Source organism: Suncus etruscus, chromosome 4 (assembly GCF_024139225.1).
Source record: "Suncus etruscus isolate mSunEtr1 chromosome 4, mSunEtr1.pri.cur, whole genome shotgun sequence".
NCBI classification, from domain to species: domain Eukaryota; kingdom Metazoa; phylum Chordata; class Mammalia; order Eulipotyphla; family Soricidae; genus Suncus; species Suncus etruscus.
This window is the reverse complement of record NC_064851.1, coordinates 154054297-154069220: the sequence shown is the minus strand read 5'-3', so window position 1 is coordinate 154069220 and position 14924 is coordinate 154054297. Positions and strand designations below refer to the sequence as shown.

At 47.7% G+C, this 14924-nt stretch overlaps 1 protein-coding gene across 1 annotated transcript in view; it reads left to right on the top strand.

The window, feature by feature from the left end:
- Positions 1–464: 464 nt before the first annotated feature.
- Positions 465–14924, top strand: part of NDST1 (N-deacetylase and N-sulfotransferase 1) — a 35351-nt gene continuing 20891 nt past the window's right edge. The window contains exons 1-2 of the mRNA XM_049771913.1: positions 465–1356; positions 14398–14892. Of these exons, the coding sequence (XP_049627870.1) occupies positions 844–1356; positions 14398–14892 (1008 nt within the window). The 5' untranslated portion in view covers positions 465–843. The remainder of the gene's footprint in view (positions 1357–14397; positions 14893–14924) is intronic.

The following is a 14924-nucleotide window of genomic DNA, read 5'->3' as shown; positions in this document are numbered from 1 at the left end:
TGTCTCACCTGTCCTTTCTGCTTCTGTGGGCTTTCTGGGCTCAGCACAGACATAGATAGCTGACCCCTGCCAAGGACTGGGCTAAGTGATTGATCCCTATTAACGGTGGGCACTTTCATAAGTCCACTTCCCAGTAGGGAAACTGAGGCTCAAGCTCACTTCACATTGGGCAACAGGGCTTGATCCTGGGTCATTGCAGTGAGACCAATGGAACCCCCATCTCACTCTTACTCTGCACTTCTTTTTTTTGTTGTTGCTTATATGTTTTGGGACCATACGCAAATAATTACTCCCAGATTGCTCAGAGGTTACTCCTGTCTCTGCAATCACTTCTGTTGGATTCAGGGGACCGTATGGGATGCTGGAATTGAACTTGGGTTGGCTGTGTACAAGGCAAGTGCCCTACCCACTGTACTATCACTCTGGCCCTGACTGAACTTCTGACTCTCTTCTCTCCACAGCTTTGCTCCTGAGGCACCACTTGGCAAGCAGCATGCAACATCCCAGGAGTTGCTCAATGTCCTTCGGCCTCCTGCCCAGTCCCCCCAGGAGGCCCTGATGCCCTGGGGCACTTCTGCTGTGCACAGGACCACGTGGGGGTTTGCCATGGTGACATAAAGGGGCACAGAGGAAGGAAGGAGCGCAACCAGCCTACAGACTGTGCCCCTGGCTGGGAGGAAGGGCCAGGGCCCAGATCCTCCACTTCTGCTGCCCACTGAGGGCCACACTATTAAGTCTTTGTGAATCTATTGGCTAGTGGACAACTCTGGTGTCTCCTGTGTGGGGCCTCGGGGGTGGCCAGGGCAGGCCAGGCCTCTGGTGGCTAAGATCTTGGGGGCCAGGATGCCCACCCTGGCATGCCTCCGTAGGCTGTGTCGGCATATGTCCCCACAGGCTGTCCTCTTCCTGCTGTTCATCTTCTGCCTGTTCAGCGTCTTTGTCTCAGCCTACTACCTATATGGCTGGAAGCGGGGCCTGGAGCCCTCGGCGGATGCCTCTGAGCCTGACAGTGGGGACCCTCCACCCATGGCCCCTAGCCGCCTGCTTCCACTCAAGCCTGTGCAGGTGGTCACTCCTTCCCGCACAGATCCGTTGGTGCTGGTGTTTGTGGAGAGCCTTTACTCACAGTTGGGCCAGGAGGTGGTGGCCATCCTGGAGTCCAGCCGCTTCAAGTATCGCACAGAGATTGCACCAGGCAAGGGTGACATGCCCACACTCACGGACAAGGGCCGAGGCCGCTTTGCCCTCATCATCTACGAGAACATCCTTAAATATGTCAATTTAGATGCCTGGAATCGGGAGCTACTAGACAAATACTGCGTGGCCTACGGCGTGGGCATCATTGGTTTCTTCAAGGTGAGTGCGGGGCCCCTGAGCTGTTGAGCTGCGCCCCTGTTTTGTAGAGGAGAAAACCAGAGCTCAAGAGGGTAAGACTACATCTAAGTCTTAAAGGGAAGAGCTGGGATGTGAGCCCCACTGGTGTGGCCCTGTTCTATGACCTTTCTTCCCAGCTATGAGGGAACATAGAATTCTTATATCTACCTAGACAAAGAGTAGAAAGAATGCCAGTGAGGGGTTGGAGTGATAATAAAGAAGGAAGGGCACTGACCTTGCACATGGCCAACCCTGGTTCAATTCCCCAGCATCCTGTATGGTTCCCCAAACCCTGCCAGGAGTGATTCTTGAATGCAAAGCCAGGAGTAAGCCCTGAGTATTTCTGGGTATAGTCCAAAAGCAAAAAAATAAAATGAAAATAAAGCCAGTGGGTAGGGAGCTGCTCGGGGTTCTGCAGGCTCCCAGCATGGCTTCGAGGATCTAAGTGTTTCTGAAGTGTCTAACAATCAGGCCCTGGGGAGGGGGGCTGGGGTAGCAGGCTAGGCCTTCCAGGGCATCCAGGACTCTGGCCTGGAACTCATTTACCTGCTAGAAGCACAAACTGTTTGGGACTCTGGGTGAGTGGAAATTTTTATTTTTATTTTTTTTAAAGGCCACAGAGTAGCAGTTGGAGGCTGCTCCTAGCTCTGAGTTTGGAGGTTACTTCCTTACACCCAGATGGCTCAGAGGGCCATTTGAGGCTCTAATGAGGGAGCCAGGGTTGACCATGTGCCTCTAACCTCTCTATTCTGTCTGGCTAGTGGAGAAGTTTGTTCATTTACTCAGCTAGAATTCAGTTACTTGCCATTTACTATGTGGCAGGTCCTGTGTGAGACTCAGGCACACAGTGGTAGGTAGACCACTTGGCATTTAGGACCCTGGGACAGAGTAGGTTATAGACAATGACCTCATAAGCAGACGGGGGGCAGACCAGAAAGCAAGCAAATGGAAAGGGCAGAGAAGTGATGGACCAAGGTGGTTCTTGAGAAACCATTGTCAAGGATGGAGAGGTAGAATCATGTGGCTCTTAGAAAGTGCTGTCTTGGGGACGGAGAGATAGCATGGAGGTGAGGCGTTTGCCTTGCATGCAGAAGGTTGGGGTTCAAATCCCGGCATCCCATGTAGTCCCTGAGCCTGCTAGGAGCAATTTCTGAGCATGGAGTCAGGAGTAACCCCTGAGCACTGTTGGGTGTGACCCAAAAACCAAAACCAAAACCAAACAAAAAAAGGGAAGTGCTGTCTCAGTAGAGGGGGCAATTATTCTGTATATGCCTTCCCCTCTTCTTTTTGTTCTGTCCCAGGAATGGAATTGTGGGCCTCACACAGGCAAGGCATGAGCTACTTCTCAGTTCCCCAGTGCCTCATGGAAAGGATCAGACATGGCTTGTGTCCCCACTGGACCCAGTATTTGTGGCCCCCCTGGGCCAGTGAGTGTGCCAGGAGAAGCCAGGGCGAGTGGCTCTCACACAGGAACATTGCTCCGTGCTTTGTCACTGAGAAAGGGTTTGTGAGCCAGACTGGGTGGCCTCGAGAACTCCCTAGCAGCATTTTCTGGGGACCTTGTTCCCTGCTGGCTTGAGTCCTAAGCTCTTTATTTCACATAGCAGCTCCAGAGAGTGCTGGCCTATTTGGTAACTTCACTTGGCCACACATATCAGATGACCTTTCTCATCTCTGCTTGCTTTTCTCCTGGTCTTTCTTTCTTTCTTTCTTTCTTTCTTTCTTTCTTTCTTTCTTTCTTTCTTTCTTTCTTTCTTTCTTTCTTTCTTTCTTTCTTTCTTTCTTTCTTTCTTTCTTTCTTTCTTTCTTTCTTTCTTTCTTTCTTTCTTTCTTTCTTTCTTTCTTTCTTTCTTTCTTTCTTCTTCTTTCTTTCTTTCTTTCTTTCTTCTTCTTTCTTTCTTTCTTCTTTCTTTCTTTCTTCTTTCTTTCTTTCTTTCTTTCTTTCTTTCTTTCTTTCTTTCTTTCTTTCTTTCTTTCTTTCTTTCTTTCTTTCTTTCTTTCTTTCTTTCTTTCTTTCTTTCTTTCTTTCTTTCTTTCTTTCTTTCTTTCTTTCTTTCTTTCTTTCTTTCTTTCTTTCTTTCTTTCTTTCTTTCTTTCTTTCTTTCTTTCTTTCTTTCTTTCTTTCTTTCTTTCTTTCTTTCTTTCTTTCTTTCTTTCTTTCTTTCTTTCTTTCTTTCTTTCTTTCTTTCTTTCTTTACTCAGGCATCACCCATCAGTGTTTGGGGACCATATGGGGTTCCAGGGATTGAACCTGGGTCAGCTACATATGAGGCAAGCACCTTACCACCATACTATCCTCCATGACCTTTCTTAGATTCAGTCAAAGCTATAGGTCTGAGGGATGTTCCAGAGGCTGATGTTTATGGACTGTTCCCCAGTGCCATCACTGTCCTCATCGAATGTGAATGAATTCACTGAACCTTAATAGCCATCCTTCAACACACAGGGGTTCTTGACCTGAGAGATGGGCCTGTATCCAGAAAGTACAGATTTGGGATTTTAGCCTGGGAGTGTGGTTCTGAATACCTTTTCCTTTTTGGTTAGGGTGTTTTTTGTTTGTGTGTGTGTGTGTGTGTGTGTGTGTGTGTGTGCTATACCCAGATTAGTCCCAACTTTCAGGTGGTGCTTCGGGGATCATCATATGCAATGCCGAGGATCAAACATGGGTCTATTGCATGTAAAACAAACCACTGTATTATTGTTCTTGTCCAAATGTTGTAGTTTTTTAAAATTTGTCTGATTTTGGTCTATGGACCACCCTAGTAGAGCTGAAGGGCTACTCCTACTTGGGGAGCACTCTTGGTTGTGCTCAGGGATGAGACCTGGGCCTCCTGCATGCAAAGCATGTGCTCAACCCTTTGAGTCATCTCTCAGGTCCCTGGACTCTGCATGTGTGTGTTGTGTTTTTTTGTTTGTTTTTGTTTTTGCTTGGTTTGGTTTTTGGGTCACACCTGGCAGCACTAGGGATTCTTCCTGGCTCTATACTCAGAAATCGCTCCTGGCATTCTCGGGGGACCATATGGGATGCCGAACCACCGTCCTTCTGCATGCAAGTCAAACTCCTTACCTCCATGCTATCTCTCCAGCCCTTGCATGTGTGTTTATACTATTTATTTAGTCACATCTACATCAGACTCAGGACAGAACTCCCACTGTCTTTGAGGATCAGGTGGGGACTGAGATTCTTGGCACAGTTGGTATCGCAGAACTTAGGTCCTTTTGATCTGGGTCATAGTTCTTTCCTTTACTGGAAGTGAACCCAAAAGCACAAGAAGAGACAGGTGCTTGCCCAGAGTCTCTGTGCTTTCTAAAAGCTCTGACTTTCTGCTCTCATAAGCGCCCTCTGCTGGTTAGGGTGCACATTTTTGGGGCTTTTTCTCTAAGACTGGTGCAGCACTATGCCTTGAGCTTGTAGAAATCAGGGATACAGGGGCCGGCGAGGTGGCGCTAGAGGTAAGGTGTGTCAGCCTTGCAAGCGCTAGCCAAGGAAGGACCATGGTTCGATCCCCTGGCATCCCATATGGTCCCCCCAAGCCAGGGGCAATTTCTGAGAGCTTAGCCAGGAGTAACCCCTGAGCATCAAACGGGTGTGGCCGGAAAACAAAACAAAACAAAATCAGGGATACAGAGACTTCCATGCAGGGATTTATTCCTACTGGCACTGGTGAGAGCAGGGGTTGGAGAATTGTATCTTAAATCAGATCATCACTTGCAAGCGGAATGACTGTATGAAGTGGAGCCAGCCCTCGATCCTGCCTCACTGTGCCATGCTGAAGCTACAGCAAGACAGTAGGGGCAGCATTGGTTCAGGGCCTATTCCTTAGGCCCTTTGTTGATGTTCTGTCACCTCCAGATTCAAAAGGTGCCAGCCGTTGGTCTCATGTGCTCCGAGGAGGGTGTCTTTGAGGTCAGGGACCTTTATCACTCAGTTATATTGGCAACTCCAGGTATCCTAGTAGTGTGCTAGCTCCCATTTCTGATTCTCTCACTGGTGAAAGGCTGTGTTTATTGTTTGTTCCAGGTACATACTTGTCCTAGGGAGCAGGCACTTTACTTTCAGCTAAGGAATGAGACCCCAAAGTTGAGCGCTGTCTTGTCTAACCCAATGCTAACCCAATGCCAGGTGACCCAACCCTGGGCAGCAAAGTGAGTGAAAGGGGAGCCAATACCCAGAGGTCAGGAGGGGACCTGGGTTATTGTGCTTGTTGTCTTGATATAAATTAATTAGTCCTGGGGTTGGTGTGGGGATGGTGAGGCCTTTCTGGGCTCGACCTGGCTCCCGCAGCCCCTGTGGTCTGGCAGGTCTGAAGGTTGCAGGGTGAGACATTCACAAAGCAGCCTGATGAAGTTCCAGGAATCAGCCAGCTTTATTTCACAGTCCCTACCGCCATGTACATCTCCTCACATGGCCTCTATACTTTTCCCAGCAGCTACTTCTCTACTCCTCTGGCTCTCTCGGCCTCTGTCTCCCTTTCAGCTGCTTTTTCCAGGCTTTCTGACTGGCTTCCAGGCTGATTAACTCCCTTTGGTGATGTTACTGCTGCTGTTTCTTTGATGATGCTCAATTGCTAATGCTGAATCTCTGATGATGATGCCTCTCCTACACTTCTCTAACTCTCCTTCTTATCCCTTGTCTCCCCCCAAGTCAGCCTCTTTCACCCGCCCATTCCAGGTGTGGGCAGTTCTGATCATTCAGGCGGGAGAAATAAGAAGTTGGGCGAGGGGAGACCCACATTCTCCACCTTTTTTGTATTATTACAGAAGCATTATTGATAAATCTATAACAGGGATACAACAGCGATATATGTATAAATTATTACGTAAGATACACAATATAACATAGCAATTGGGAAACATGCATCAGGATAGCTGAGAACTTTCAAAACTCTAAAATGAAATGCATTCCCCCAGAATTAGGCAAATAAATATTAAAATTAGATACAAATTTTTTTGTGTGTGTGGTTTTTGGGTCACACTCGGCAGTGCTCAGGGGTTTTTCCTGGCTCCGTGCTCAGAAATTGCTCCTGGCATGCACAGGGAACCATATTGGGATACTGGGATTTGAACTGATGACCTTCTGCATGAAAGGTAAATGCCTTACCTCCATGCTATCTCTCCGGCCCCGTGATACAAAATTTTTTGTTTGCAGTAAGGCATAAAACAAAACAATAGGGGCCAGAGAGATAGCACGGAGGCAGTGCATTTGCCTTGCATGCAGAAGGTCGGTGGTTCCAATCTCGGCATCCCATATGGTCCCCCGAGCCTGCCAGGAGTGATTTCTGAGCAATAGCCAGGTGGAACCCCTGAGCGCTGCCGGGTGTGACCCAAAAACCAAAAACAAACAAACAGAAAAAATAGGATACATAGAGATAAAGTACAGTTTAAGTAGTAAGACAATGATGGATGCAAATAGAGTCAAAAGTCCCCTGGGCCACATGCCTGGGCAAGCCAGCGAGATGGGTCCCTTGAAGAAGTTTGAAGATTACTCTAGGCTTAACTTGTGGGTGCTGAGAGTTGCTCGGTTGCACTAAAGCAGTCACTGGTAATTTCTTACCAGTCTATATGTTCAAAACCACGCAGGGGCTAGTGCCCCCGCACACACAAGATACATTAATAGTACTCCCTATCTTTGAATTATGGTTTTGTGTATGCAGAATGTCCATTTTGTACTCTGCCCTTTTGCACACCCCTACAAAAGCTCATTTTTCTCTTTAATTCTCTCATCCCCTACCATCATTACTCCACATTTACCCCTTTTAACTTAAGTACTGCAGAGTCCTAAGTCACAGACCAAAGTGGTGCACTGGAGTTAACACCCCACCAACTATTTCAAAAGGCATAAAATGGACACGTATGTCTTTTCAACATTTTATGTGTGTTTTCTTTGACAGCTATAGCTCTTGCTGAATATTTTCTTATATAGTGATGATTTCCCCATTTTTTTTTTTATCTTTTCTTCTCTTTGTGAACTTTTCAATAGGGAATTTGGTGAAAGAGTCCCTCAGTTTAATGCTTATGTTTGAACCAAGTCATGGATATTGTTGGACGTGTTCTTACGCCCCCATATGCACCAAAAATGCCACGTGGCTTTATTTCTTGTTTGCATAGGCACATTAAAATGGGAAAATATTATATGTACAAGTAAGTTCTTATCTAATAGAGATGGGAACCCACAAATCTTGTAGTGCAATGGGACCTTACACCCTGAACGTTGACATATGACCTGGCACAGGCCTCAGAAGAATGGGCATTCTCCATTCACCCCTGATCTAGGGAAGCCAACTACGAAACATCCAAGGTTGTCTATAACATCACCTGGAAGCAATCCTCTCCCAGGGAAGACCCTACTGCTGCTCTGACATCAACCTACTCAAAAGAGACTTCCCTTAACACTGAGAAGACTTAACAACAACAACGACCTGCTTACTGGACAGGGCTTTCTGCATTGCCCTTTAATTGTGAGGTGAAACTAGAGGATGCTCCACACCAGCCTGACTTTAATGTAGAATATGCAGATTTCAGAATCTTTAATACAGAAACCTGATGCCAACAATAGAGACCGTAAAAAATAAAATTGTATTGGCACTACAGACAATGACTTGGATTGAACAAACTAGTTTGCCTGGAGCCTAGAGTTGGTCTTATACCAGGAAACTTTAGGGATAGGGTCTCCTTGTATTTAGGTCAAGGCTTTTCCTTTCCATGCCCCCCCCCCATATTTTGGTGGGCCTATGCAAACAATATTTGCCACTCTAACACCGTTTTTACTGTGCTCCTTTGACTCTAAACCTTAAAAAAACCACTTAAACTTTTTTTTTTTTTTGGTTTTTGGGCCACACTCGGCATTGCTCAAGGGTTACTCCTGGCTGTCTGCTCAGAAATAGTTTCTGGCAGGCACAGGGGACCATATGGGACACCGAGATTTGAACCAACCACCTTTGGTCCTGGATCGGCTGCTTGCAAGGCAAACACCACTGTGCTATCTCTCCGGGCCCCACTTAAACTTTTGATGTTAATTTAAACTAATATGCATGTGCATGAAAATGTAAAAAAATACTATGCCTTCAATGTTTAAGGAGTCACATAAATGTCATGGCTTTGTATACTGATAAGAAATGTTATAATGGGGCCCGAAGAGATAGCTTGCCTTGCAAGCAGCCAATCTAGGACCAAAGGTGGTTGGTTCGAATCCCGGTGTCCCATATGGTCCCCCGTGCCTGCCAGGAGCTATTTCTGAGCAGACAGCCAGGAGTAACCCCTGAGCACTGCCGGGTGTGGCCCAAAAACCAAAAAAAAAAAAAAAAAAAAAAAAAAAAGAAATGTTATAATGAACTACAATCTGGGGACTTGTGGACAAAGTAATTGTACATGGGTTCTGTTTTATTCTTCTTAATGTTCTTTGATTGTAAGTTCAAAATTTAGGTGTCAGCAAGGGGATTTCTTCTGAGAACTCTGTTTATGGGTGATTGTCCTTCCACTGTAACTTTACCTTGTCCTCTTTCTTTACATCATTGTTCTCATAATTAAAAAAAAAAAAAAAAAAGAGTCTGGGCCAGAGAGATAGCACAGTGGTGTTTGCCTTGCAAGCAGCCGATGCAGGGCCCAAGGTAGTTGGTTCAAATCCCGGCATCCCATATGGTCCCCCGTGCCTGCCAGGAGCTATTTCTAAGCAGATAGCCAGGAGTAACCCCTGAGCACCGCTGGGTGTGGCCCAAAAACAAAAAACAAACAAACAAAAAAATAGAGTCAAAAGACTAGCCTAAGAAAACATTGATTTTTTTTGTTTTGTTTTTGTTTGTTTGTTTTTGGGTCACACCCAAAAACTTCCTGGGATTGTTTCTCTTAAAAGCTGTCCAGTGAACAAAGACATCTTCTTTGGTGTCATTTCTGTTGATAAATCCATAACCATTCTGGACATTGAACCATTTAACAGTGCCCAGGACTTGGGTTGCCAGCACTGACTTGTCTTACCTTACTCAGTGTTTGGGGCATGGAGGTATCTTTGGTTGAGCCGTTTTCATACTCTGAGTCTGCAGAGATGGTAGCTGGCTTATCTTTATTGGGAGATGGAGGTCATCAAGGGAGACAGAGGCCAAGAGAGCCAGAAGGAGTAGAGAAGTAGCTGCTAGGAAAAGATTTAGTGTAGAGGCCATGTGAGGAGGAGTATATGGCGGTAGGGACTGTAAAATAAAGCTGGCTGATTCCTGGAACTTCATTCTGGCTGCTTTGTGAATGTCTCCGCCCTCATCCTGCCAGGCCATAGGGGCTGCAGGGTCGAGCCCCAAAAAGGCCTCACCATCCCCAAACCAACACTAGGACAATTTAATTTATATTAAGACAATAGTGCTGATTCCCAGACTCTCCTGAGTCCTGGAGTCCTCTTCTTAGCCTGGAGAAACCAGGATCAGACTTGGGGTTTCCTGAGTTGGACCTGAGAAAAGATGGGAGAGACCCCTGCCCTGAAGTGAGGCCCTAGGGGGTTGTCTCCAAGGCTGCTTCCTCACTCTCATCCTTGGCTGGTTATTTTTGTGGCGCGCTGGGGTCACAGCTTGGCTCTCTTTTTTTCTTGATGTTTCCTAGCCGGGTGGCTGGCAGAATGGTGAGTGCCTGGCAGTCCCTGTGTCAGGGCTTTGAAATGGGATCTCACTGTGTTGGGTCTGTGTGGTCTCCCAGGCCACAGCAGGTGAACGGGCAGGCCCGAAGTGTTTTGCTTTCATCTTTGCCTTCAGTAGCCCAAACTGTTCCTCTCCATGGCCAATGTTGGCTTACGGATGATGGGGCCTGCAGTAGGGGCAGGAGGGGTCCTTGCAATGGGCTTTATCCCATGAGGTTTCTGACTCAGGACAATGGGAGTTGGTGGGGTCTCCTGGTATGTGGCAGGTTGAATGCCAGGCCTCCACAGGGGTTTTGTGGGGATTGTAAGGAAGCACTACTGTTTAAGGGGATTAGTAATAGCCCTGCCCCCCAGACACATGCAGTGGTGATGGGGCACAGGCTTGGCCCTGGGTAACTGCCCAGAGACTGTTACCACCCCGCTGAGTCTCTGGGACGCTCTGTCTGCTGGTACTGCACCCCTCACCAGCCTAATTTGGCACTCTCTTCTTCTTCTTTTTTTTTTTTTTTTTTTTTTTTTTGGGTTTTGGGTCACACCTGGTAGCGCTCAGGGGTTACTCCTGGCTCTCTGCTCAGAAATCGCTCCTGGCAGGCTCGGGGACCGTATGGGATGCCGGAATTCGAACCACTGTCCTTCTGCATGCAAGACAACTGCCTTACCTTCATCCTATCTCTCCAGCCCCGGCACTTTCTGTCTTCTTGCACTCTCAAACCCACATTTCCACACAGCATTCAGATGGAACTTTGGAGAGTGCAAGTGGAAGTCCCTTGTTGAGAACCATTGGATGGGGGTTCTTGGTGGTTTCTTCTACTACTCAGGCCTCCAGGAACAGACAGATCTGCCCACTGACCTTTTTTGCCCTTCTCTCCCTCATGACCGCCTTGTGGACCTCTTGTTTCTTTCTTTTTCCCTTCAGTTTTTTTTTTTTCACTCCAGCAGTGTTCAGAGTTTACTCCTGACTTTGCTCAGAGGTCATTTCTAGCAGGGTTGGGGGATCCATATGTACTGGGGTTTGAACCTGAGTAGTTGATTGCGAGGCAACTAACTGCCTTAACCTCTGAACTCTCAGCTCCTCTTGCAGGTTATTTTTTTTATGGGGGGTGGGGTTATATTCAGTGGTGCTCAGGTGATATTCCTGCTCAAGGATCCTGTTGAAGTGCTCAAGGATCACTCTTGGTGGACTTGGGGAGCCATATAGGATATTGGGAATCAAACTTAGGTTGGCTGTGTGCAAGGCCCTACAAGCTGTGCTATTGCTCCGACTTTCTCTTACTGTTTGTTCCCTTCCTTCCTTCCTTCCTTCCTTCCTTCCTTCCTTCCTTCCTTCCTTCCTTCCTTCCTTCCTTCCTTCCTTCCTTCCTTCCTTCCTTCCTTCCTTCCTTCCTTCCTTCCTTCTTTCTTTGTTTTTTTGGGTCACACCTGGCAGCGCTCAGGGGTTACTCCTGGCTCTACGCTCAGAAATCGCTCCTGGCAGGCTCAAGGGACCATATGGGATGCCGGGATTCGAACCACCATCCTTCAGCACGCAAGGCCTTGCCTCCATGCTCTCTATCCGGCACCCCTCTTGCTGTTTCTTGTCTTGGTTAAGCTCTCTCCTACCTCAGGGTCTTTGCGTCTGTATTGTTTTGATTTATTTGAGGGTTTGGGGCCACATGTTGCAGTGCTCAGGAACTATTTAATCCTGACTCTGTTACGCAATGAACAGAACCTGCTCTGACCAGCTTTCGGGTGCCACGTTCAGGGAGCTGTCTGATCCCCTTCTATTTTATTTATCTATCTATCTATCTATCTATGTTGGTATTGGGACCATATCCAGCTGTGCCCAGGGCCTAGGGCTTACTCCTGGCTCTGTGTTCAGGGGTCACTTATTTTTTTTTTTTTTTTTGGTTTTTGGGCCACACCCGGTAACGCTCAGGGGTTACTCCTGGCTATGCACTCAGAAGTCGCTCCTGGCTTGGGGGACCATATGGGACGTCGGGGGATCAAACCGTGGTCCATCCTAGGCTAGCACAGGCAAGGCAGGCACCTTACCTCTAGCGCCACCGCCCGGCCCCGAGGGGTCACTTCTAACTGCTTAGTAGATCATATGCAGTGCTGCTTGCATGAAAGAAGCTGAACTATCCTTCGAGTTCTTTTATTTCTTTTACAAATACACTTACAGGGAGCTGGAGCCTTAGTACAGAGGGCAGGGCACTTGCTTTGCATGCAGCCAATCTGAGTGTGATCCCTAGTCCCCTAAGCCCTGCCAGGATTGATCCCTGAGTACAGATCCCAGGTCCCCTGAGTCCTAACCCCTCAGTACAGGAGTAAGCCATCAACACTGCCAGAAACCTACTCCTTCTCTCTCTCTCTCTCTCTCTCTCTCTCTCTCTCTCTCTCTCTCTCTCTCTCTCTCTCACACACACACACACACACACACACACAGCTAGGGAAATACTCAAGAGCTGGAATACACGCTTTGCATAGCTAGACCTGGGTTTCATTCCTAATACTGCAAGCCTTATCACTGTTAGAAGTGGTTTCTTCCTCCCAGTCCAGGTACTTATAAAACATGCTTGTTCTCAAAGGGTGCTGTGCCTGCATCAGCAGCGAGATCCACAGGTGGGAATGGCCTAGTCTCTACCCTTGAGAGGTGCAGATTGGTGGGAGAGAAACCCAAAGGATTAACACACTAACATATTGAGGCATGCTGCAGCCATGGCTGGATAGGGTTGCAGGAGGCCAGTACAGAGAATAATGTGCATTGGATTTTGAAGGATATGCAAAAGTTTGCCAGACTAAGAAGAAAGAATGGAGCTGGCACAGGCACAGGTATACCTGTTATACCATGTACAGAGGTAGGGGAGGATTGGTACAGAGACCAAGAGAAATGGGCGGAACAGGCCCTGGGTCATGACGTAAGAGGCAGGTGACTTGGACTTCTGGGGCCCAAAGGGCATTTGGCGTCTGAATGGCTGCAGGGAGGAACACTTTGTCCCCATTTACTCTATGATCTTTTCTATGTTGGCATTCACCTGAGGCTTCCGAAGTTCCAAGGATTTACAGCACTTTGCACAATCTGACCCAGGCAGTCAGGTGTGTGGGTCCCAGGCTTGGTTCCCCGTGGCAACGTGAATCATGGTTGCTCTTAACTGTGGCTCTAAGGGTGGCACTTCCCCAAAGTCTCAGTGGCTGCTGACCCTAAGCTAACTGACTTGGGCTGGCAGGAAACTGCCCCTGCTCATGTTCGGAACATTTTGTTGCTTTGACAGCCTAGCAACCCCAGAGGTAATTTAGTATTTGGAGAGTGGGCATTGGTCACACCTGGTGGTGTGTGATCCAAAGCCAGGGCTTATTCCTGGCTCTACACTTGGGGATCATTCCTGGTGGGGCTCAGGGTCCCTGTGGAGAGCCATGGTTTGGCCATGTGCAAGACAAGTGTCTTAATCCCTGAACTATCTCTCTGGTCACCCAGAGGTGATTTCTAGTCTTACCTATACCTCAAAGCAGAGGAAATCAAGATCCTAAAGAGGGGTTAGAGAACTCCTAGGAATATATCCTAGAAACACAAAAATACAATACAAAAATCCCTTCCTCACACCTATACTCATTGCAGCGTTGTTTACAATAGCCAAACTCTGGAAACAAGCCTAGATGCCCCTCAATAGATGAATGGCTAAAGAAACTGTGGTACATATATACAATGAAATATTATGCAGCCATCGAAGAGATGAAGTCATGACATTTTCCTATACATGGATGTATATGGAATCTATTATGCTGAGTGAAATAAGTCAGAGGGACAGAGATAAACACAGAATGGTCTCACTCATCTATGGGTTTTGAGAAAAACGAAAAACATTTGTGTAATGATTCTCAGAGACAAAATAGAGGAGGACTGGAGGGTCCAGCTCCTGACATGAAGCTCACCACAGAGATTGTTGGGTGCAGTCACAGAAATAATTACACTGAGAACTATCATAGCAAAAAGTGACTGAATGAGGGAAGTAGAAAGCCTGTCTAGAGTACAGGCCGGGTGGGATGGGGAGGAGGGACACTCGGGACATTGGTTATGGGAATGTTGCACTGGTGAAGGGTTTCTTAATCTATATATATATAAAAAAAAGAGGGGTTAGAAAATTGATCCAAGCAGCACAATGGAAGAACTGGTGTCCTTCGCTGCTGCATTTGCCTCATCTGTTAAGTGGCACATTGGCAGCAGCTCTATATGTTGGTAACCTGGAGAGTACAATGTGACACCCTGGCTCAGAGAGGTTTAAAGCACCTCTGTACAGTTTAAAGCACAACTGTACAGGTAGATTCTGCTACAGGGAGCTAGGTCTGTGCAGCCTCAACGACATAGTAGATAGCCACATTACACCCAAGATCTGTAGCTCTGTGGTAACCCTCCTTCCCGTCCCTCTTCCCAGGCCAACGAGAACAGCCTCCTGAGTGCGCAACTCAAGGGCTTTCCTTTGTTCCTGCACTCGAACCTAGGCCTGAAGGACTGTAGCATCAACTCCAAGTCCCCTCTGCTCTACGTGACGCGGCCCAGTGAGGTGGAGAAGGGCGTGCTGCCTGGCGAGGACTGGACAGTGTTCCAATCTAACCATTCCACCTATGAGCCGGTGCTGCTGGCCAAGACGCGGTCATCCGAGTCCATCCCTCACTTGGGCGCCGATGCTGGCCTGCACGCTGCGCTGCATGCCACTGTGGTCCAGGACTTGGGCCTCCACGATGGCATCCAACGAGTGCTCTTCGGCAACACCCTCAATTTCTGGCTGCACAAGCTCGTCTTTGTGGACGCCGTGGCCTTCCTCACTGGCAAGCGCCTCTCGCTGCCCTTGGACCGCTACATCCTGGTGGACATTGATGACATCTTCGTGGGCAAGGAGGGTACACGCATGAAAGTGGAGGACGTGAAGGTAGGGTCCGTGGGGCAGAGCCTCGCCTCCAC